Raw genomic sequence first — 26,477 nt, forward strand, 5'->3', positions numbered from 1 at the left:
ATGCTTCTGCAAGGTGTCTTGGGTTCAATGGATGTATTCATTTATGAGGAACCTGGATGTAATCATTAGCCCCGTTTTTCTGTATCTTCCAGCCCCTGAGATGTTCAATTCAAGAAGACAGACAGGATACTCCTTTGCTGTTGACTGGTGGTCCCTGGGAGTGACTGCTTATGAGCTGCTGAGAGGCCGGGTATAGTAAAATTTTATTCCAGTTTGTTTCATGCCACAATGTGCTGTATTTTACAAGGAAAGGGTGGACCAGCTTAAATAACTCAGTATATCTCCAAGCTCTGCCTCCTCCACTTCCCACTTTTGAATTGACAGCAAAATATCCATCCTGCAGCCCAATGAAGAGCTGGTAAGAATCTATGTGATTTTCATGCAGATTAATTCTCCATCACTCAGCATGGGGCTCAGAATGTTGGTTAACATTAAATTAAGCACCAGAAATTGAAGGAGTAATTTGAATAATAGAAATCTCCCAAGTGGTGACTGCAGTACTATTCATTAAGTAACTCATGTAAATATATTTGTATATTTGAAGAAAGTCATTTTGCAATCACAACATGACACACTAGTTGAGAAACTACCCACTCCAGCAGGTGTGAATTATTAATGCAACACCATTCATGCCCTGTCATGTTGAATTCCTTACTGGCGCTCCATCCTGAAGTTCTGGGTTCAGGGGCAAAATAGAGTTGTCTCCCTGAAAAAAAAAAAAAAAAAAAAGTGCACTAATGGAAAGAATTTTTTCTTGGAGACAAATGAAGGTGACTATTGATTTTTCTACTGACAATTCATTTCATTCAGAGGAATATTTCCAAACATTTTCTAGCACTCCTCTTGATGAATATTGATAAAAAAAAAGTATATGGAGGAAAGAAAATCTAAGGGCGTATCAGAAAGAAAGTAGGCAGTGAATGTGAGAACCTCTGGTATTATGCCCTGGTGATTGGAATACATTAACTGGAAAATAATGATCAAAAGTCCTTGGTATAGTTTTGGGCATCTCATTTTGAGAATTCTATAGTATCTTAGTAGGAAGAAAGGAAATTAAAAGGAGAGGAGAAGAGGAAAGTCGGGAGAATGAAATTCTGGACAGGAAATAGCAGAACTGAGGAACAGGATTAGACCCCTGGATACTATAACACAGTGGTCCTCAAAGTGTAGTCCAAAGACTTGTTGGGGTCTCTGAAACCCTTTCAGAGGGTCTACAAATTCAAATTTATTTTTTTTATTTCTAATATAGTAAATAGCTATAAATATAACCCATGTGAATAAAAACTCTTTGAACAGATCTTCTATAGTTTTTTTTTAACAGCATGAAGATATTGAGAACAAAGGTTTGAGAACCACTGCTATAACACATTGTAGACATCAGAAGGATAGATGGTAGAATGGAAAGGCTCTTTTAACAAGAAGGGCCCATGTAAATATTTTGTGGGAGTTTGTTTCTCTGATCCACATGTGCTACCATGGTATTCAGGCCCTATACAATAGTTCTTATTCTTGATGAGCTCCCTATTTATCAATGCTCTTTCTAAAATGATCTCCCTATAAGTGAATACATTTCTCCAGATGCTTTCTTACCAGGGCAGAGAACAACAGGCCTATCATCTCCATAGTCCTGGTAATTATATCTTTCTTAACGGAGCCTATGATTTTATTCACTGTTTTGATTACATATTATGCCATTGACTCATATTGAGACTTTATTGTTGTTCAGTCATGGCTGACTGTGACTTTATGTGGGGTTTTTATGGCGAAGATACTGGAGTAGTTGACCCTCTCCAGATCATCTTACAAATGAGGAAAATGACTTGCCCAAGGTCACATAGGTAGTATGTCTAAGACCACATTTGATTGCAGTTTTCCTGACTCCAGGCCCAGCTCTCCATACACCATCCCAACTTACTCACCCATTTGAGCCTGCTGTCCACTAAAATCCCTAAGTCTTTTTTTTTTAAAAATAAACTACTTTCTAGCCATTTCACCTTGAATGCCATTTCTGCTTTTTAAAATAATTCACTGGATCCTGATCCATCTAATAGCATAAATATGGTGGCGCTACTGTGATCTAGGATGAGAAAAGATTATTATTAAAATGCTGGAAAGTGTTTCATTTCACATGGATTTATTATCCTTCTTACAACTTCATCGATGACTGCTCTTCACCTGATTTCATTTGGTTGGATCTCATGCCAGATTTTTTGCAGACCTATTTTCCTATTGCTTCTTTAATTCTTTGCCCAGAAATACTGCTTATAACTTTCCATTGACCTCCTCTGTAATGTTTTGACTATGAATTTATATTATAATTCATTTTCTTTGCTCCTAGGTCTCCTCAACTAAAAGGAATTATCATATTTAGTGGCCAAATTGGTTTGCAGGGATTTTTTTTAACCTTATTGTGCTGATTATTTCAACTGGTTCAATTTTAATTCCAGCACAGCCACTTACCATCTATTTAACATTGGGCAAATTATTTAATCTCTCTGGGCCTTAGTTTCTTCATTTACAAAATTAGGGGGCTGGACTAGATGACCTCAATGGCCCCTTCTAGCTCTAAATCAATGACCTTAAGAATTGGCAACAATGGAGTACATGTTTTTGCTTTTAATCATTTATTATTTTCAGAGTTCATAGCTTATTTAAATAGGTCAATAGGGATTGTTGTAAGTGCCTCTTTTTTCCTTTTTTTAAATTTTGTATTAATTTTGACCTTTGCTCTAAGTCCTTTAGTAGGATATCAATTAGAGTACCCAGACTTATAATATTTACAAAGCCTAAAAACCATGTGATACTCTCTATATACTCTGTATAATATCTTGTGCCCTTGAGGGCAAGGAATATTTTTTGTCTTTTTTTTTAATCCCCAGCATTTAGACAGTGTCTCATACATGATAAGCACTTAATAAATGCTTGTTGACTTTTCCTGATTGTCACACTAGGTATCTGGCCCCAGACTTCCCTTTGCAGAGTGATACTGTGGAATCTTGGGAGGAAGCGACCATGGTTACGATGGGCATTTGAGCATTGATTATTATTGGACTTGGAACACTATGCTGGTGAAAATAAAATCTGAATCACTTTAGTAAATAGGGAGGGAAAGGAGAGTGTATCTTAGCCTGTCTAATTAAGGGGGAGTGATAAGAATTTAAGAGGGTTCATCTCATATTCTAAACTCCTCTCTGGAAGGGTAACAATTTTTTGGTACTTGCTCCCATACTTTGGATTTTTTGCCCTCTCTGCCTTAACTTCAGTAGAATGAGATCTTTCAGTAAGCTACTCTGTGTGGTAGCACAGAAGTGGAAGTGAAGATTCTCCAGATAAATTGATAACAATATCATCACTTTTCCTTATCAGATGGAGATTATCTCAGTGGCCAAATCCTTGACCTAAGTCTATCAGCTCTTCAACATTTACAAGTAGAGTTGTACTCTCTAAGGCATCATTTGATAATTATTTGTTTAGCTTATATGAACTCAATAAATAATTATTTATTTATTAGGTTTCTATCATCTGACCTACATTAAACATCACACACTCATAAAACATTAATGCAAGCTAAAAAACAGTTAAAAACATGTTCGCATTGGTTAACTGGCATCCCATGCAATAAAATAAAAAATAAATCTAATAATAATTTAAAAAAAAAAAAACTTTGAACACAATTTACAAAATGATTATAATTTTTTTAAATTCAAAGTCCCCAAATATATCTTTAAATGTCATTACAAAATGTGCTCAATTCAAATATTTGGTAAGTGATTATTCATATTAATAGAAAAGAGAAAAGGTAGAGATAATGCAATATAGATAATCCCAAATTACATATATTTGGCATTAATTTCATTTGGATATCCACAGCATGCTTGATACCTAGCACTAAACCCTTCTCTGTATTACCACATTATTAGGAATTATGCCTTATCGAAGCTTTGAGAAAAGGCTACTCTAAGAGACCAAGGGTTTCTAACCTAGAGTTTAAAAAATTTTAAAAAAATTTATTTTCAAAATACATGCAAAGATAATTTTCAACATTTATCCTTGAAAAACCTTGTTTTAAAAAATGTTTTGATAAACATGTTTTAATATAATTGATATCCTTTGTAATTCTACATATTCTAGTTTATGTATTTTAAATGTAATTCTGAGAAGACGTTCAGAGGCTTTATCATACTGCCAAGGAGGAGTCTATCTCAGAAAAAAAAAGGTTAAGAATCCCTTCTCTAGGTCACTTAGAGTAATTAAAAATTACTATGATTAAGCTTGAGGTTCTAATGGGAAAAAATTATTTTAGCCATCAAAATCAATAGAATAAGAAGAGAAACGAATTATATTACCAGGCTTCTTTTGATAAATTCTAGAAGACAATGGAGATGTGATAGTTGCTTTCAAATAGCTGAAGGACTATTGTCTGGAAGAAAATGCACATTTTCTCTACTTCTGTTACAAGGAGGAAAACTTCAATTCCAGCTTAAGAAAGAACTCTAATGAGAATTGTCTGAAAATAGAATGACGTGTTCTGTTGAAGGGCAAATGTCCACCTGTCAGGAATGCCTTTGGAAGGGAATCCTGCATGGGGATAAAAAAAAAAAAGGGGTTGGATTTGTTGACCTTTAAACTCCTTTTCTAAATCTAGGATCTTGCAGTTCTATAAAATACAGATTAAGTTGTAAATGGTATTTTGAATAGTATGTGCAGACAAGAAAGAACAAAGTATCAACCATTTACGAACAATTATCAACACTGCCCAATCTCACAGAGAGGGTGTTAAATAATCATTTCAACATTTACAAGTTATTATTTAGAAAGAAACAAATTTAAAAGAGAAAATGAACTTGAAAATGTTCCCTAGAATCCTGAGCTTAATCATGACTGTTAACAAATGTGACCCTTAGTCTATTCTAACTTCTCTAGACTCAGTGTTCCAACCGTCAATTTGTCATAAATTAGCTTATTTCAAACCATATTTCCATTTTGTGCTCTTCAATTTTTCTTTGTTTATGAACTCTACATAAGACACTAGCCAATTAAATGGTTTTCAGTTTAATACCTAAAAACTGTTACCACTTGATATTTGAAGCCATGGGAGGAAGAGTAGCCAACAGGAGTAAATGGGCAGCAATGTCAAAACCTGAGGAGACATCAAAGAGGAGGACTTAATAAGACCACTGGATGTGTCAATTAGGTCAGCATTAGTTATCTTAAAGAGATTACTTTCAGGAGAGGGCTGAGGAGGAAGATCAATTGCAAGTGATTGAAGAGAAAGTGAAGAGTGAAGAGATGATGGATTTGGTTAAAATCTACTTTCACTTTTTTTTATTTTAAGGGCATTATTTTTTACATCTCTTTAATTTCTAAATATGTATTTCCTTCATTCTTTCTTCAAAAGAGTCATTTCTTAGAACAAAGAAAACAAAATAAAGAGGGAAAAACCAGTTCCATAAAACTGACTGCATAGGAACCAAGCCTAATAATAGAGATATTTTCCTTACCCATAATGGCATGCCTCTGTAATATCAGTCAGTAAACATCTATTAAGAGCCCACCACTTGCCAAACACTGTGCTAAATGCAGAGAATACAAAGAAAAGTAAAAAAAAATAATAGTTTCTGATCCCAAAGTACTCACAGTCTAATGTGATATGCCTAACTTTCCTCCATTCCCTCCATCATTGATCAGTCATTGATTAATCAAACTTGACAGTTTGTTAGGTGTGAGGTGAAACAGCATTACTCTATTTTGCATTTTTCTTTTTATTAATAGTCTCTTTGATGTAGCTGTTGGTCATTTGAATTTTTCTCCTGAAAAAGTTTGTTCAGTCTTTTGACTATTTATTCATGATATTGCGGACTGGCTCTTAATCTTGGCCCATTGGAAATGGGAAGGCATGAGATGATATGGAATGAAGAAAGCCGATCTAAGAAAGCAATGTCTACAACAATGTAAATAAAAACAATGATCAGAAGACATTCAACTCTGATGAACTGTCATGAACTTTAGTCCTAGAGAGTTAATAAGAAAATACAGCTTCTTCCTCTCAGCAGGGAAGTGGGAACCACAGCTAGGAAATGTGATATATACACACTGTCAAACTGGTTCCTATATCAGTTAATATTTCTGTTATAATGGGAATATATAAATAGATATAAATATGTCTTTTTAAATTTTGCTTAAAATTTTCCATTATGATGGAATATGTATACATATATATAACCACATTATATATACATATATATTTATATTCTGTTATATCAAAAATATTTAAGCAAAATTTATGGAGACACATTCATATATACATATATTTGATATACTGGAATATATACATATAATGTGTACATATATGTAATGTGTGTATATGTATATATATACACACACATACAAACACACACACACACACATATACACATGTCCATTATTAAGGATTCAATGAGATGGGGGCAGTGTAAAAGAACATTCCAAAAGTGTAAAAACAAAAAATAAAACTTTTTTCAAAAAAGGAAAGAAATGAGGCAGTTATTCTATAGGGACCTATTATTGACCAATCAATGAGAGTCAGAGTGATTTGAGTTTAAGAGATAGTCCTTTAAAAAAAAAGAAAGAAAGAAAGAAAGAAAGAAAGAAAGAAAGAAAGAAAGAAAGAAAGAAAGAAAGAAAGAAAGAAAGAAAAAGAAATCTAGTTCACAAACTCTTAGATGTCTTGTGACATTTGACCTCAGGAAACCGAATCTTCTTAACTCCAGGCTTAGAGCACTATCCACTGCACTACTTAGTTGCTCTGGACACATAGTAAATACTATATAAATATTTGGTTATTATTCATTTACAAGTCGCTCATAAAATATATAGTAAATATATTAAATGAAAATCTTCCAAAAACAGGAATAAAACCTAAACCTCAGCAGGCACTTTCAAAGGATCACAGCCCTGAAAGGGACATCAGACCATATGGTCCAGACTTATCTTTCCAAGGAGAAAATGTAGGGCTAAGCAATTGAAACCCAATTTGCAGAAAGGCAACACTCCAACCCAAGTCTTCTGTGGCTCTAGTAATCTGTTTATTTCACCATGCCATTTCTTAAATGTTTTGTCTACTAGAGTTGTCTTCAGATGCATAAGCTGTGGATTTTGTGAAAATGATTTATTTTTTCAAAGCAAAATAAAATGAGTCCTCTCCTCTCTCTACCCCTCAAAAAAAAAAAAAAAAGTTTACAAATGTCGACTGGACTATAACGTTTCATCCAGACAGTGGTCCCAAAGAAATCTTCTTCCCTAGGATATCTATTCAGTCAGGAACCCAGGACAAAACAAAAATTGTATTTCTTATGCTAGCTTTCTGGTTTTTTCACCATTTATAGCATTATGGGATTTGAACTGGAAAGCAATTTTAGTTGGACCAAACTCTTCATTTCAGAGAAAAGGAAACAGATATAGAAAGGGAGCTTACTGACCCAGCATCACAACGGTACCAGAGCCAAGTGACTTGGTTTCCAAATTCTCTTTCCACTTTGTGCAAACAGAACAGGGAAGGGGAGTCCACCTGAGACCTCCCACGTCTGACCTGCTTAGCCTCCAGCCTTGATCCAGACTGCTTAGATGCAAAGGTGTCCTGGCCACTAGGCTTTCTGTGGCTGCTCAGTGAATTCTCCTGGCCTGGATTTAATACCTCTGTTTTGGCTATAATGGCCACAACTCCGCTAAGTGGTGGATTTTTTACTTTTTTCTTCCAGGCCCCTTTCCTTTGTGAGCCACCTCATTTCCTTGGATTTTTTGTAGCTGCTCTTGTGTTTACAACCCAGTGTATAATCTATTTACATCAGCTCTATACTGGCTCTACGCTGATTTTCAGAGGTTCTATTGAGGATAGCAATGGGGGAAGAATTAGAAACTACATGATAATATTTTAGTTATTGAATGCCTGACTTGGGAACATTTCCAAGGGAAGGGTTTTCTGCCTTCCTCTCTCCTCTCCCTCCCCCAGCTAAAAAGAAGTAAATTTCTTGTTATATTTTTGCAGAGGCCATATCAGATTCGCTCTGGAGCATCTACTAATGACATTGCTCACATGTTTAAGACAGCAATTGTGACCTACCCAGCTTCGTGGTCAGTGGGAATGGTGACGCTGCTGAAAAAGGTAAGTGGAGGGGCAGCATGGTCCCCATGATGAGGGGGTATTACGAATAATTGCCTGTGTTAATATAGCAGTATATACTTTCAAGCTACTGCACTTAGAATCAGGAAGTTCTGGTTTCAAATCCTGCCTCACATACTTACTAGCTATGTGTTCTTATGTAAATCACTTAACCTATCTGCCTCAGTTTCCTCAACTATAAAATATGGGGATTGGATGGCCAATTTAGAAATAGTCTATATGATTTCACATGTATAATTGACATCATTTTGCTTACCTTCTCAAAGTTCCTTCTCCATGAGGAAAGAACTGGAGGAAGAGAATTCAGAAGTCATTTTTCTAAAATGAATGTTAAAAAATAAGTGATTTTTTAAGAAATAAAGGGGTTCATGATACTAAGTGAAATGAGCAGAACCAGGAGATCATTATACACTTCAAAAATGATAATGCATGAGGATGTATTCTGATGGAAGTGGATTTCTTTGACAAAGAGACTAACTCAGTTTCAATTGATCAAGGATGGACAGAAGCAGCTACACCCAAAGAAAGAACACTGGGAAATGAATGTAAACTGTTTGCATTTTTGTTTTTCTTCCCGGGTTATTTATACCTTCTGAATCCAATTCTCCCTGTGCAACAAGAAAACTGTTCGGTTCTGCACACATATATTGTATCTAGGATATACTGAGACATATTTAACATGTAAAGGACTACTTGCCATCTGGGGGAGGGAGGAGAGGGAGGGAAGGGAAAAATCAAAACATAAGCGAGTGCAAGGGATAATGCTGTAACAAATTACCCTGGCATGAGTTCTGTCAATAAAAAGTCATTTAAAAAAAAAAAAAACAAAGAAAGGGGTTCAGCTTTTTAACCCCTAAGATCCTACATCAGATATATTTCTATGATCTTAGGATCTTAAACATAAAAACTTCATCCCACTTGCTCTCCACAATGATTCTGGTTGCCAAATAGTACAAGTATTATTTTTACAGAAAGGAAACTGGGGTACAGGAAAAGGAAACAACTTGCCAGATGTTCCATACTTAGTGTCAGAGTCAGGATTTGAACTCGAGTCCTAAAATTCCATCATCTGATCCACTATTCAAAAAATAATAAGCCCTTATACTTGCATAGTCCTTTCATATTTTTAAGGTACTTCTATTTTATCTCACTTAATTTCCTAGAGTAAAGTGTTCTTTTCTTCCTCAAATTTCCCTAAAGTACTTTCTCTGTATACACCATACTTTGTATCACGCTTATCAGTGAACCTTTTATTGGGTTTTGTTGGGTCATTTCAGTCATGTCCGACTCTATAGGACCCCATTTGGGGTTTTCTTGGCAAAGATTTTGCAGTGATTTTCCATTTCCTTTCCGAGCTCATTTTACAGATGAGCAAACTGTGGCAAATAGGATTAAATGACTTGCCCATATTTAAGTCCAGATTAGAACTCAGGTTCTCCTGACTCAAGGCCTGGTACTCTGTCCCCTGCATCACCTAGGAAACCTGTCATACAGAAGATAAAAGATTCTATGTTGGAAGAATGGCCATGTATTCCAGCCTTATTGATTTACATGTAACTAGGCCACTGAGCCCAGTCCTGATGACTGTGCTTGGAAGGCCATTGATGAATTTCCCCCTGGCTAGTCCTCCATTAAATACAAATGAGGAAATGGAGATCTGGAGAGGAAAGGTGTTTTTCCTAAAGTCACATGAGCAACAATAACTGATAAATTTGAGTTTCAAAACCACTTTCCCTGACTCTAAGAGCAACATGTACACCAGGGCACCGTATAGGTTCTGAGCTCCTTCAGGGCGAGACTATACCGTTTTTGTATCTTTCTAACCTTAAAAGTGTTGGTATTACATTTATATTATAAAATAAATATTTGTTGAACACTTGTTAAATTTAATTTAACAGGTGTTTATTGAGCATCTACTATTTGTTGGGCAATATGGGAGTTACAAAAGAAACATAAAATATGATTCTTATCTTAAGAGATGCTTAGAGTATTATTAAGAAGAGAATGAGTTTATGGAGAAATAATTATTGAGTATCTACTATATTTATAAAACTGGGCTAGATGACTCCAAGAACTATATCCTCTAAAAGAGCTTATCAACTGGTAGGAACTCTAAGAGATATACGAATAGAAAGGCTATTAACAATACAAAATGATTTAGTGTAGAAAAATGCCAAATGTGGAGCAGAGAGAGTGGATATCACAGAAATGCATTTAGAACAAAAGATAACTGAGACATGTAGAACAATTGTTCACAATAACATTTTCATCTGACAAGGCTAGACACTACCCTCTGGTGGTTCTGCTGAAATAATCTCCTGCTTCAGTCTAATTTCTAGTGATGTGATCCTGATAATAATCATAAAATCAGAGCTCTAGAGCTAGAAGGACATTTGAGACCAGCTAACTCAGCTCCTTCATTTTAATGATGAAGAAAAATTCATTAATGTTAATAATAACAGTATTTTTATAGTTAAGTTTTGCAAAATAATTTATAAATATTATGTCATTTGATCCTGACAAGTAGGTATTATTTTTATCCCCATTTTGTAGATGAGGAAACTGGTTTGCCCAGGGACATGGAGACATGTCCAGAGGCAGGATTTGAAGTCAGGTCCTTTTGACTTCCCGTTTTATCGATTGTACCACCTAATTGCTCTTGAAACTAAGGAAATTGAGGCCCAAGGAAGTTAAATGTCTTGCCGGAGTCATGTCAGAGGAGTTTTTGAACCCAAGTCCATGGTTCCAGAATCATTCCACTTTCCATTCATTACGAACTGCTTCCTTTGATAGCACATCATGAAAATGCTTCCTACCAGTTAATTAACATGACTGATTCTCTTTCCTCAAAGGTCACAGAATTTAACTTTCTCTTTGGTTTTTAAGTCATTTCATTTTAGTTAGGGAGCAAATCACACCTGTAAAATCTGTCCAACCCGGCGTATGACTAGTGTTGGGCTAGCTGGACTGTGTTACCAGGGACCCAGGAAGCAACAGATGGGGATTGTATCTCCTCAGACTCCCAATGGTCTTCTGGCTTGTTGCCTTTTTACTTTGTGTTTGTGCTATGACTCAAAGTCCCCATTGCCAGAGCCCCTTTCTCCCGGGTCCATTTTTTCCCATCATTCCCATCTTCCCATGATATTTGGGACCATCAGAGATCATCTGTTGAATTCTGGGGATTCAGTATGGAATGGTCCTCAGTATCTCCAACTGAATTTGCCCCATATACAGCAATTCTTAGTGATCTTCTAAGTACAGCTGCTTTCTGAAAAGGTAGGAAGACCTTATCCAGAGATGTCAATCCCCAGAAATCCCACCCTCCAAATCCCAAAATAGGGTTTATTTACCTCTATTTACCAGCATCTGGATGGAAAATTGGAGATAATTTGTATGACTTAAGTCCTAAGAATTTTAAGAAGTTGGTAAAATTAGGCTATCCCTGAAAAAAGACATCAATTTTCTTTTTTTTATTTAGAAAGAATAATATTTCAATCTCATAATAGGAAACTAAATAGCAAGTCTCAAGCAAGTCTGGCCCATAGAACATTCTGATGGAGTTATAGAGGGAAAGCAAGGATGTACATCTACCCTCAATGCTAGTGCAGCCCAGATATTTATTTTTCAGCCTGAATCTGTAGATAAGAGTGTTTTCAGAACAGATTCCCAAGTGACAGAAATTAGTCTGTAGGAATCTTACAGATGGTAGGCAGCTGTGACTATCTACATCTCTTTTAATAGCTTCTCCAAGTTTCTTTCTTCACAAAGATCCTCCATTCTTGAATGGATAATGTGTTGTAAATAAATTTACATTTGCACACATATGCCATAGATATTTGTTAACTGAATTTATTATAAAGCGGGCCAGCTGGATGAGGTACCTTTGCCGGTAAAATTTAGTGTAGTAGAAGGAGCTGGGCCCCAAAGTCAGGGTTCCTAGGTACAAATCCTAACTTCAGTATTTATAAGAGGTCACTGAGTCTCACTTTTCCTCATCTATAAAATGGGCGTCACAATAATTATGACACTTACCTCCTAGGATTGTGAGAAAAGCATTTTGTAACCATTAAAGTGAAAGGGGTAGGCAAAATATTGATCATAGGCTAAATTTGACAATCTTGTTTTTATACAGCCCCACAAGTCTTAGTTTTATTATATTAAAAGTAAAATCTTATAATGTTATAATATTTTGTATCATATGAAAACTATATTAAAATATAATCTTATTTTTAAAAATTAATCTTGGCTTGTGGGGCTATTAAAAAAAAACAGGCAATGGATCAGATTTGGACTTCCCTGGAAGAGAATCAAAAACTTTAAATCACTGTCAATTGCCACTTGGATAAAATATAAAATCCTCAACTTGACATATAAAATCCCTCATAATCTAACTACCATTTACCTTTCTAGTCACATTCCACACTTCTCTTTTTCACGTATTCTTCATTCCAGTTAAAATTGCCTGCCAGATATTCCCAGAATATGATATTCTATCACCATTCAGCAAGGTGGCTCAGTGGATAAAGAATAACACTTAGAATTAGGAAAGTCTGAGTTCTAATCCTGCTGAGGAACTTACTGGCTGGGTGATGTGGGGCAACTTCTTTCAGCCTCAGTTTCCTCATCTGTAAAATGATATTAACAAAAATACCTCCCTCCCAGGGCTGTTTGTTAGGATGAAATGAATTAATACATATAAAAATGAACTTCAAACCTTAGAGACCCATGTAAATGCTAGCTATGATTGTCATTATTAAGCTTTTTCACAAGTACCTCTCTCTGATTTCTAGAACAGAATCCTTAGTCTCCTTCAAAAATGCTAACTCTCACAAGAGGGTTTTTCTGTGATACCCTTCCCTCTCCCCAATTATAAATACTCTCCTCCTCTTGAAATGTATTTTACATTTGTTTACTTGGGTGTATTGGGGCAGCTTTGATGCAGTGAACAAAACTCTGAGCCTGGAGTCAGGAAGACAAATCTTCAGTTTAAATCTGGGCTCACATGCTAGTTGAGTGATTTTAGATAAGTCACTTAATCCTGTTTACCTCAGTTTTCTCATCTATAAAATGAACTGGAGAAGGAGATGTCAAACCACTCCAGTATCTTTGCCAAGAAAACCCCAAATGGGGTCACAGTCAACTATGATTGAAATAGCTCAACAGCAATAACAAAATCTGGACTCAAGTTCTCTCCTCTCCCATTCATTGGAGTGTAATGTAGTTCTGACTGAGCAACAAAAACCACATGTTGTAATCCCCTAGCAGAATGGAAGTACTTTGAGGACAGGGATTATTTGTTTTGTTTTATCCCAAGCCTCTTATAAGTATTTAATTAGCTTTGAGGGCCGGCCTTGGAGCTCAAAGGGCTGCCCACCAAAATGATTCACAGTTTTAGCAACAGCAACTCATGAAACCATCCACTAGAGTATAAGGAAGTTATGATCTGCATGTGAGTACCTATCTTGCCGAAGTCACAGGTTTTTGAGATAATAAAGTTATGACTTTTAGGTAATTCTACTGCCCAAAAAGACAGAGGGAGCAGTCCAGCTCTCATTGCTGATGGCTAGATGCATGATCATCCCCAGAATGCCTACTGGAGTATTGAGACAACTTCCCAAAGTTACCACTGGTTGTCCCCTTGATTTTTTTACTTCTTTAAAGTTTAGTACATTGTGAGACTTTGTGGATAATTTTTTTTTTTAAAGATTAACAATTTACATAGTACTTTAAAATCTGCAAATTTCTTTACATGTGTTATCTTATTAGAATCTCAAATCAACTCTGTGAGTTGGGTATCATTATTATCTCTATTTTCAGATAAGAAAAATGAGGCTGAGAAAAAATAAGTGAATTGCATAGGAACACATGATTAGAAGTGGTCTGAAAAAGGCTTCAAACTTAGGTCTTTATAACTCTTAGTCCAACATTTCATCTGCTACATCAGGTGTGTCCATATTCCCTGTCTGTGGATCTTAAGAGGTTGGCAATGTTTTCCAGTGCTGCTGGAAACAGATCAAAATGTAATTGGAAAAGTTTATAATATGACATATATAATGTTAGTTTGTAGAATGATAAGTCAATCCCTGGCTTGCAGGGATAGTTTGAGGTAAAGTGGAAAAACAGATCCAGATACTTCAAAATAAAACTACAATCACAAGACTCCAGATAACATTCATTTTGGTGGAACTTTTTTCACATAATGAGAATTATGGCCTTTGGGAATATGTTCACTTTATGAAACTGCTGTCACTTCAACTATATCCTACTGATTTTCCCCTTGAACTCACTGCTATCTATGGGAATAGTGCTTTGTACCCTTTCCTGAAGAGGAGAAGGAGGTTAATTTTTAATAGCTTGATATAAAAGAAACAAACAGGAGTTGACCAGTAGAACTTAATTTCCATTGAATTGGGAAATTTGTTTTTGTTTTGTGGTTGTTTTTAAGGCAATCTCTTGTGATGAAAGTGGACAAGCTGGGGGCCCAAATTTTAAAAAATAATGATAGTACTTGCAATCCTTTAGCTGCATAAAAAAAGCTGAGCTTAGCATCCAGTAAAAATAATTAGTTAATGTGATAGACTTGGCTCTTTTAACAGTGAGGTGATCCAAGGCAATTCCAATAAGCTTGTAATGGAAAGAGCCATCCCTATCAGAGAGAAAACTTTAGGGACTGAATATGGATCAAAGCATAGTATTTCCATCCTTTTTGTTGTTGTTTGTTTGCTTGCTTTTTCTTTCTCATGGTTTTTTTCCCTTTTGATTTGACTTTTCTTGTGCAATGTGACAAATACAGAAATATGGTTAGAAGAATTACATGTTTGACTTATATTGGATTGCTTGCTGTCTCAGGGAAGGGAAAAGGAGGGAAAGAGGGAAAAAAATTTGGAACACAAGAAGGTGAATATTGAAAACTCTTTGTATGTATTTGGAGAAATAAAATACTATTTATTTTATTTTATTTTTTATTTATTTGGGGGGGGGGGGAAGAGGCAATTAGGGTTAAGTGACTTGCCCAGGCTCACACAGCCAGGAAGCGTTAAGTGTCTAAGACCAGATTTGAACTCAAGTCCATCTGACTTCAAGACTAGTGCTCTATCCACTGTGCCATCTAGCTGTCCCTAAAATACTATTTTTTAAAAAAGATTTGTTAAACTAGGAAACCATTACATGGTAGGTTAGTGGTGACATTCTATCTCTAGTCCAAGCCCATTCCATCATCTCTCCTAGCAGTGGCCTGTCCATTAATGTTTATGCTTTCCCCAGGAATATTTTATATCACTATCCTTGGGTACAAATACTTCTAATTAGGGTTCTGGTGTGGAAACAAGAGAATGGTTATAACTTAGGTGAGAAGTTGCAAAAGGTAATCTCCAGCAAAAGAAAGAGCTTCTTTTCTCATAAAGCTCTATCCAATGCTATCGCTTTTGTATTTTAAGATAGCAATCTTTTACTTTGTCTTCACAATTTAATGTACCAAGAATCATTCAGTTGCCTAGTTTGTGGAAAGGGGCATCAAGGTGATGCAATGGCTAGAGTGCCAGGCCTGAAGTCAGGAAAATTTATCTTCTTAAGTGAATTTAAATCTGACCTCAAACACTTACTCGCTTGTGATCCTAGACAAATCAGCTAACCCTGTTTGCCTCAGTCTCCTCATCTATAAAATGAGCTGGAAAAGGAAATGGCAAACAATTCTATGTTTTTGCCTCAAAAACCCCAAATGAGAACACAAAGAATCAGACATGACTGAAATAGCTGTGCAAAGCACTATTCTAGGCATTGGGAACACAAAAACAAAAATTAAAAACCTTTAAAAAATGAAAAATTGTTCTTGCTCTTGCCTGCATCCTGCCGGAGTTTATAATATGTAAATAGTTAAATAAATATATAATAATTTGACGTAGGAGAGAGCAGTACAACCAGGAGGCTCAAGAAAAGCTTCCTATTGACAGAAACCTGGCCTTGAGCTGATCCTAGAAGAAAAACAAGAGTTCTAAGGAGATGGAGGAAGAAGTCTTTGTTAGGCATAGGGGACTGATGATTCATAATGAGATCCTAATTCATTTGGAGGAAAGGAAATTGATACAAGAAATGTTATAGCAACAGAACTGACCAGATTGCTTACTAGTGAATGACCATGATCAAGACTTCTTCTGAAAGCTAGTTACTTTTTTTTATAAAATGAGGGAATTGGTCCAGTCCAAGATGTCAAACTCAAATAGAAACATGAACCATTAAACCACACATAAGGATCCCTGAAGGCAGCATACTGACTTAGAAAAGCACCTATTAATATTATCTATGCTCTGTTGTATTTTTACTTATTTTGTTCAATATTTCCCAATTACTCTTTAATCTCCTCCAGGCGACACTTGGGAACATTGTGGGCTCAGCAGTATGTTTTAAACTTCTGGTCTGGATGATTTTTAATACTCCTTTCAATTCTAAACCTTTGATTCTATGAGTTGGTAGCTATTTGGACATATATGATAGGAGGAAGTGGGGAAATATCTGAAGTCATTAGCAATGGAATTATCCACAAAGTCTTTCCATACACACTTCATTATCTAAACCCTTGTGTTTTCTTGGCAGTTGCTTGAACAAAATCCTGACCACAGATTTTCCCAGCTATCAGATGTCCAGGACTGCTCCTACATGGCTGATGTGAATTGGGATGCAGTTCTGCAGAAGAGGCTGATTCCAACTTTCATTCCTAATGTAAGTCAACTGAAAGACGTCCAGCTTCCCACTTTCTCACCCCACACTGTTCATTTCAACATCTGTTCCAAGTTTAGAGTGTATTTTTTTCTGGTTTTGAAGGGTCTATAAATTCCAGTACAGTGGGGTTCTATAGGGCAAAACTCATATGTTGTGTTGCAATGTAAGTTTTTGTAACTTTTGCCTCAGGCTATCCTACAGCTTTGAAAATTGTATATTATGAAAATCAGGAGGGAATTATGATTCAATTCAAGAAGGATCTTGATAGAGGGAGCTCCACCATTATACTTTACTAAACCCTAGGGACAGGAGGGTCATGTGAGAAACAGAGAGGTTATATGACTGAAGAAGAGTCTTAGTGTCACATAGATAATATATATTACAGGCAGAATTTAAGCCTTCTTCCTGACTCCAAAACTTAGTACTCTATTCACTATACTAATGCTACCTCTATATAATTCACCTATGTGATTAAATGTATGTAAGATGCTAACATATCAATTGCAATGTCATGTTTAAAATTACATTGACAATGCATTTTATGCCAGTGTTTGAGGTCCTTAATGTAGTGAAAGTTCAGAATTTGGGGTCTTTAACTCCATATACAATTTAGACCTACAGAAATTCATATGTTTAATGATTCTCTAGTGTTCACTGAATATCAGCTTTGAACTCAGTTCTGTGCCAAGAACTTTTAAGGATTAAAACACAGGGAGAACAATGTGAGATAAAAGATAATGACAAATGTTGGAAGGGATGTGGGAAAACTTGGACACTAATGCATTGTTGGAGGAGTTGTGAAATGATCCAGTCATTTTGGAGAGCAATTTGAAACTATGTCCAAAAGGCTATAAAACTGTGCATACACTTTGATTTATACTGGATCTGTGTCCCAAAGAAATCATAAAAGAGGGAAAAGGACCCACATGTGCAAAAATGCTTGTAGCAGCCCTTTTTGTAGTGACAAGGAACTGGAAACTGAGTGGATGCCCATCAGTTGGGGAATGGCTGAATAAGTTGTGGTATATGAATATAATGGAATTATTGAACAAGCTGATTTCAGAAAAGTCTGGAGATGCTAAGTGAAGTGAGCAGAATCAACAGAATACTGTATATAGTAACAGTAAGATTATATGATAATCAACTATGATGAACTTGGCTCTTTTCAGCAATGAAGTGATTCAAGGCAATTCCAATAGATTTATGATAAAAAGTGCCATCCACGTCCAGAGAGAGACCTATGGGGACTACATATGGATCAAAGCATAGTATTTTCATCTTTTTGTTGTTGTTTTTCCATGTTTTTTTTCTTTTCTAATTTTTTTTCCTTTTGAGCTGATTTTTTTTGTACAGCATGAGGAATATAGAAATATGTTTAGAAGAACTGCACATGTTGAACTTTATCAGATTGTTTCCAGTCTTGGGGAGGGAGGAGGGGAGGGGAAAGGGAGAAAAATTTGGAATACAAGGTTTTGTAAAGGCGAATATTGAAAACTATTTTTGTATATATTTGGAAAAATAAAATACTATCAAAAAATAACAGGGAGACCATGAAACTCTGTTGTCTTTGAAGGAGCTTACAGCTTAGAGGGACAGACATATTTCAAATATTTGCTCAGAAGTATAGGCCTGTAACTGCTCACATGACAAGATATAAGTAGTAAAAATGAGAATTACTCTGGCAATTAAAAAAAATTAAAAAAGAAGACACTAGTGTGTTCTAGAACATTTGGGGAAATCACCATTCCCATAAAGCCTTACAGAGTTGGAGAATGGGAATGGTCAGTCTTGTATGAATCCTTTGTAGGGAGAGGGAAGAACAACCTAATAAATTTTCCTTAATGTGGTGGAGACCAGTAGACTCCCTTTCGGATGAGTTAATTATTTTGTTGTTGAGTCATTTCAGTTGCATCTAAGTCACTGTGACCCTATTTAGCATTTTCTTGGCAAATATGATGGAGTGTTTGCCATTTCCTTCTCCAGCTCATTTTACAGATGAGGAAACTGAGCAAACAGGGTTAAGTGACTAGCCTGAGGCTGTGTTTGAACTCAGGTCTTCCTAACTCCAGGTCCTGTGCTCTAACCACTGTACCACCTAGCCAAGTAGTAACATAGAATTGAAAGGATCCTTAGAGATCAACCAGCTTAATCCTCTCATTTTTCAATGGAGAACAGGAGGTTGCGGTAGGGTGACTTGCTCTTGTTCGCTCAAAGTCGGTAGAATTTAATTCCAAGTCTTCTGCTTACACACCCATTGTTCTTCCTTTAAAACCCAAATCTTCTGCTCCTTCCCCAAGACAGCCCTCTATGTGAGTAGTCTCATTAACACCATAGTACTTTTCCAGCAATAAAACCCCATAATGACCCCAAAAGTCCACCAACAAGAAAGATAAAATGTAATTTAGGGGGAAAAAATTTGTTTTCCTTCTATTCATGGTGAGCTTATTAAAAGACAAGAGAGAATAAAATATAAGCATAAAGAATGATGAACCCATTATGCCATGGAAGGAGGCAATAAATTATAAAAAACATGCAGCAGGAGCTCTGCTTTCTTTATTATCTTGGGCCGATTTTATTGAGATTTAGTTCAGTCCATTCCCTAGATCTATCTCATTAGCAAAATGATATAAAAGGTTGAGTCCAGCAAGAAAGGTGACCTTTTCTTTTGTTCCCTACAGAAAGGCAGACTGAACTGCGATCCCACCTTTGAACTTGAAGAAATGATTTTAGAATCCAAACCTCTTCATAAGAAAAAGAAACGACTGGCAAAGAAAGAGAAAGATAGTAGGAAATGTGACTCATCCCAGGTGAGCAACAGAACCCACATATCTCAGCTCCTACTCCTTGGGGCACACAAGAAAAATCATGATGCCCTAAATGGTCATTTAAAGCTCCTAGTGTGTTCTTCAACTGAGTAGGCTGCCTTATGGTTTGTGCCATAAATCTTTTATTTCAGTAAGTTGTGTTTGCTAAAAATGAAGTTGGGGTAGTCCATACCTAAAGAAATGCTGACAAATATTTAACAACTTAGCTTTCCAGGAAAAAAAAAATATATATACACACAATATTCTTTTTAAAATATTTTTTGCTTACTTAATTTTTAATTCATGGAATAAAACAAGCATTTCCATAACACAGTATCATTTTTTAAAAGATGATTGCAACTGAAACTGCAAATATATTATGTAAAACTTGCTATTCTTTTTAAACATATAATAAAGTTATCATGTATATTTCTTTTCCTCCTTTTCCCCCCTCCCACCCATCACCCTAGAAATGGCTACCATTAGACACAAATACAAATATATATATATAGACATATATATAGTGTGTATGCACATGTATATACATGTATATATTATATATACATATGTATAATGCCTTTGCTATATATATATAAATGCGTTCTTTCTCTATGCAGATAGTTTTCCTTCAGATGTCCTTCATTGGAGTATTTATAATAATCAAAGTGACTTTTAATTTTAATCGGTTATTTAAATTTTTTCTGTTTCTTAAGCCTAGACAATCAACAAAACAACAAACCAAGCCCTGATATGTAGTATTTGCTGATTTCCAAGATGTAAATAATCTGGCTGAAAATTTAACCATTGGTTCCAGCTAATTCCAACATATCCATCTGCACTTAACAATATTATGTCCATTTATTCAATTATAATTTATGTAGTACTTCCAATATACAGAGCAGTTGGCTGGAAGGTTTTTTAAAAAGAACATTTCTAGAGAACTCATGCTAGCAAAACAAATTATGCTATCTCATCTCAACTTGGCTCTTGGCTGCTTGACAGTTCTTTTATTGTTCCTTTATTGGATCTTTCCTATACTTCCTACAATATGTCCCAACCTTGCTCTTCTCCCTGTAATCCTTCTATTCCACTTATATTCCTTTCCCTCTATGCAGAGATCTTGCCTCATACTGGGTAAATCAGGGTAATTCACTGTGAAGTCCTTATCCTTTATTTTCTACTTCCTTATTTTATAAATCCCTCTCATCATTCCCCATTCTGTACTATTTTTGCTCCAATCTCCAAACAAGATATGAGTCTTCTCTCTGTACTAATGTCAATCCTTACAAAGAATTTTTTCTCCAATTATTTGTCCTTTCTAATTTTGATTACATTACTTGTGCAAATGCCTTTTGATTTTATGTGATCAAAACTGTCCATTTTATCTTTTGTGATCATCTCTATTTCTTGTTTTGTTAAGAATTCTTGCTCATCCAGGTAATTTCTAAATGGTACAAAAATCCTGCAAAAGTTCCCTAATAAGAAATAACAGAAATAACAAGAGGGAATAAATTAGAAATAAACCCTTAAAATTTTATAGTGCTTTATATTTTTCAAAATGCCTTTGGTTTTGCTGTCTTATTTGACTCTCATAACACCTCTTATCACCTAGGGACATCCCTGTATTATTGGAGCTATCTCAAACTGGCTGGTACTTTGGCTTGCCAGGAGATCTTCAGAATCTTCCTAAGATAATTCAAACAGAAGTAATTCAGTTTCCTGGCTTCACAGGCTTACAGTGGGGTCAGCACAATGGCACTGTAGACCTTCAGTCTGGTAGTCAATCCAATTAATAGCTTTTGTCTCCCATATTTTCCTCATCAGAAAAGTGCTCTATGAGCAAATAGAAATGAATTAGCTCAGAAGAAACTGGAGTTGTGCAAATTTAGAAAATCCACCCCAAATCTTTATAGGGACTCTTTGTGCCTGACCTGTGATACAGCATTGCACTCACTGTAAGTTGACTCCAAGGTATGGAGTCATTTTGGTCCTCTTCAAGAATGATGGACAGCAACCATGGGAAATACACATATACACATGTCAGGGCCAGAAAGCCAGGATCTGATCTATCCTAAGCTATTCCCCATCTTCTGCGCCCCACTGGGTCTTAATCAATGGGGCTACTTTCCTGGAACTGAATTGAACATTTAAAACAAGAATAGGGTTTGCCTCCAGCTCATATGTGAAGGATTAAAATTCCTTGTGCTGAGCTCCACTGCTTAAAGATCACATTTTCTTTAAAAAAAAAAAAATACCTTACACTTAACAGAAAAATTCAAATTTAAGCCATGAATGTGGAAAGGAGCAACCCAAGCGTGAACATTTTAGTGGCATCCAGCTGTCTCCTGATACCCAACCTTTGAATCTTTATCCTCAGCTACAGGGGAAAGAGTCTGTGCCTAAGGAACTTTTGCCATGCTAGAATAATTTATGTTCTCCCTGATCCCTCCAGGCCTCCTCAACAGAATTACAATAGGCATTCTCAGCATGATTCTTTTTCACTCAAATTAACTGCATAAGACTCACAACTTCTCTGAGCCTCAGTTTCCTAGTTTGTAAAATGAATATAGAGGGACCTAGAGTATCTATCTAAGAAGGTTACCATGAGATTCAAATAAAATACTATTATGGGAAGTGCAAATCTTAAAGTGTCCTAGAAATGGAAGCTTTTAGTCATAAGAAAACGGACTTTGTTTGCAATTTCACAGAATCACATAATGTCAGGGTAAAAGGGACCATTAGGTCATCTCTTTTAATACCTTTAATTTAGAAGAAGAAATGGAAATCGAGAAAGGGAAAATGATTGCTTCAAATCACTCAGCAAGTAGCAGAGCTGGAATTTAAATTCATGACTCCAAGCCTAATATTCTAATAATGATAATATAGCTTATTTTATATGGAATGCTTTATTTTAGATTTATACTTTATTTGGCCCTCTCAATCCACCTCCCAACATAGACACTATAGGTAATCCTAATCCTTATTTCTCTGACGGGGATTTTTGTTGTTATTTCAGTTGTGTATGATGCTTCATGACTCAGTTTTGGGTTTGCTTGTTAAAGATACAGCAATGGCTTGCCATTTCCTCCTCCAGCTCATTTTACAGATGAGGAAGTTGAGGCAAATAGGGTTAAGTGACTTGTCCAGGATCACAGAGCTGTAGGTGTCTCAGGATTTGAATTCATAAAGATGAGCCTTCCATTGATTATAAGCCCAGTGCTCTCTATTCACTGCACTGCCTTGTTTCCTTAGAAAGGGGATACTTGGGCTCAGAGAAGATGATGGGCTTGTTGTCCAAGCTAGTAATTTCAGAGGCAAAATTCAAACTCAATTCCCTTCTGACTTTAAGTCGAACATTCTGTGAATTTATTAGGCACCTACTATGTGCCAAGTACTGGGCGAAGGACAGCTCTTATTCTCAAGAAGATCACAGCTAAACATTCAAATGACTAGATATAAATAAGCTATATGATCAGGTTGCCATCTATCAAAGGTGCCTATTATACACAAAAAACTTTTTTTAATATATTAAGGAAGTGCCTTTAAATTCTGCTGTTAAAAGAATCTCATTAAAAATGAGACTTTTCAGTCAATAGGGGTCCTCATTAAGGGGGGGAAAAGCCCTCACATAACCTTGTGGGGATGAAAAAAACCTTTTAATTAAAGACACACTATTGTTCTATTCTTTTTTTAAAAAAGAAAATCTTTAAAGGTCAGCACTTTATGAGCTGTTGGGGCAATATGAATATTTTATAACACTCCCACAAAGTGTTTTGGATTTTTTACAGACATATTTTAAGGTCTTGCTATCCACATAACCCATGATCACATACTGCCTGTGTTGTCACTTAACTCTCCTATGTTTGTGTTAAGTGTTTGTCTTCTACTGCATCTTTGTATTCCCCACTGAGCACAAGTTGCCCAGGATCTGGCAGAGCCTAGAGGATACCTTGAAAGCATCTTCCTCCCCTCCCATCTGCTGTGAAATCTGAATCTGAAAGAGAAAATCTGCAATTTGCATGAAAAAAATATTTGAATGAAATGATCAGTGATCCCAGATTAAATACAAGGGGTCTCAAAAATTTAATGTTTAAAACCACATTGACTGAAAATGCTAACATAATAGTAACCCCCCCCCACACACACATATATATAGTCTTACATTAACAAACAACTGTAAATCTGTGAGCTATAGAGTATCAGAGTATAATAAATAAGATATAATAAAAATTTATTTAAAATAAACTTTGTTCTTTCTTAGAGGTCCTTCACCTTCCTCCCTCCTTTACCCCCAGTGAAAATGACTTTATTGCTTCTTTTCAATTAGAACATTTCCCTTTACTTCTCTCAAGATTTTGATTATTGTTTTGAAATTTATATTTTTAAAAAGCATTATAATTCCACTCACTCCTTCTGCCCATTAAGGGCAACATAGCTCAAACCCCTTGATCCCTGTTCCAAACCGTCTCTTCTCCCTCACCTCCACATACTTTTTCTCTGAAACTCAAATCACAGTAATAGATTTACAGTTAGAAGGGGCCATTTTATCTATCTCTGTCCATTTTATAAATGAGGAAACTAAGGCCTGTGGAGATTAAATGATTTGCTCAAAGTCAGAGAAGTAGTAAATGGCAAAGGTGAGATTTCAATCGAGATTTTCTGCCTCTAAAATCATTGGTTTTTCCACTTGGACCAGAAATCACCAGATTGATATAAGCTTCATTTAATGTATCTCAGGTCCTCTTCATTTCCAGGTGCCAAATCACCTGGCTTAGCTAATACAATTTAGTAATTTCTTCAACAACATCCTTCTTTCTCATTTGATCTTTTCATTTTCATTTCTTTTTTTTATAGTAGCCTAGATTTAGAACTTGAAGGGACTTTATTAGAAGTCTTCTACTTTCTTCCACTTATCCTACTCAGCATATATGAGGCACTGCATTAAGTACTTTATAAATATTATATATTTGATCCATACAACAATTCTGGGAATTAAGCACTATCATTAGTCCCCATTTTGGTTGAAGAAAATGAGACAGAGGACTTCTCCAGAGCTAGTAAGTGTCTAAGGCCATATTTGACCTCAGTTCTTCCTGATTCCATTCACAGCATCACCTAGTTGTCTCTATCTGTAGATGAGGAACCTGAAAGCAGAGAAGTGATTTGCCCAAAATCACATCAGTAATAAGTAGCAGACAGTATTTGAATCCAAGTCTAGTGCTATTTCCACTGTATCATGCTGTTTTCCATTTTTCTTCCCCTTGCTACATTTACAATCCCTATGTAGGAAAGAGAAGACAAATATACTCATCAAGGAAGGTGATAGAAAAACAAAAGATCTGAATATACATATATTTTAATATGGCTTATCTGTTTACATTCTTTTTTAATTAAAACTTTTTATTTTCAAAACATATACATGGATAATTTTCAACAGTTATCCTTGCAAAATCTTGTATACCAAATTTTTTCCTTTTCTTCCTCTCATCACCTCTCCTAAATAGCAAGTAATCCAGTATATGTTAAACATGTGCAGTTCCTCTATACATATTTCCACAAATACCATGCTGCACAAGTAAAATCAGATCAAAAAGGAAAAAAAATGAGAAAGAAAACAAAATGCAAGCAAGCAACAACAAAAAAAAAAAGTGAAAATACCCTGTTGTGATCCACACTCTGGTTCCCACAGTCCTCTCTCTGGGTGTAGATATGGCTCTCTTCATCACAAGATCATTGGAACTGGCCTAAATTATCTCATTATTGAAGAGAGCTACACCCATCAGAATTGATTATTATGTAATGTTGTTGCTGTGTATAATGATCTCCTGGTTCTGCTGATTTCACTCAGCATCAGTTCATGTAAGTCTCTCCAGGCCTCTCTGAAATCTTCCTGCTGGTCATTTCTTACAGACAATAATATTCCATAGAATTCATATACCACAATTTATTCAGCCATTCTCCAACTAATGGGCATCCACTCAGTTTCCAGTCTGAATATTTATTTTCTAAAGGATAAGAAATTGACAAAAGATAACTTTACAACCAAATTTTCTCTTAGGAATAACTTGAGTCCTCAAAAGTAATTTAGGGAAACATTTTTTGGTAAACATCCAAAACTTTTGCTCTAGGAAACTCATTCCTCCTAGGCCCCATGTTTGTTGAGCACTTTCAAGGTTAAGATCTTTCAAGCAGGTACTTTATACAATAACCTACTCAGACATAGTTAATAGTGTGTTCACTGGAGCCAAAGTACTTTTAAAAGTCCCTGATGAATGAATGTCACAGTAGTTGGAGTGAACAGTCAGATGGAATTAAATGTGATCCCGGAGGAGAGAGATGGTTCTGGGCCACACGGTAGAACATCTGAGACTTTCACCATGAGATGCGAAATATGTGGTGGGAAATGCAGGTGAGCTGCAGAAGAGACCCTCACAGGATGCCTTTAGAAGCATAATTTCAGACCTGTTTTCCTCCAAGGCAATTATCATTTCTAATTTCATCCTGGGGTAAATAGCTGATGGTCTTTCAGCAGATACTGCCATCCAGGTTGAACAGCCACCTAAACAAGTCTTTTCCAACTCAGACTAGAGAGGTGGTGATTGCTCTGCTGGCCCGGAGTATTGCTCCCCTTTTCTTTGCCAGATAAGAGTGCTATGGCTCTGATTTTGATTCTCTTACTGCTTTTGCCATCTGTCAGGTTCTTGGTTACCTCTCTTTGATGTAGCTGCCCCAGTTGAAGTAGTGTTTCTCTTGGGAACTTTATAGGGGACAGGATCTTACTCTTACAGAAATGTATGTAA

At 35.9% G+C, this 26,477-nt stretch overlaps 1 protein-coding gene across 1 annotated transcript in view; it reads left to right on the top strand.

Moving 5' to 3' along the window:
• The window catches only part of STK32A (serine/threonine kinase 32A), a 140,462-nt gene that overhangs the window by 112,108 nt on the left and 1,877 nt on the right, over positions 1-26,477 (top strand). The window contains exons 8-11 of the mRNA XM_051978675.1: positions 93-190; positions 8,024-8,140; positions 16,748-16,873; positions 19,552-19,680. Coding sequence (XP_051834635.1) covers positions 93-190; positions 8,024-8,140; positions 16,748-16,873; positions 19,552-19,680 — 470 coding nt within the window. The remainder of the gene's footprint in view (positions 1-92; positions 191-8,023; positions 8,141-16,747; positions 16,874-19,551; positions 19,681-26,477) is intronic.

Source organism: Antechinus flavipes, chromosome 2 (assembly GCF_016432865.1).
Source record: "Antechinus flavipes isolate AdamAnt ecotype Samford, QLD, Australia chromosome 2, AdamAnt_v2, whole genome shotgun sequence".
In the NCBI taxonomy this organism is placed as follows: domain Eukaryota; kingdom Metazoa; phylum Chordata; class Mammalia; order Dasyuromorphia; family Dasyuridae; genus Antechinus; species Antechinus flavipes.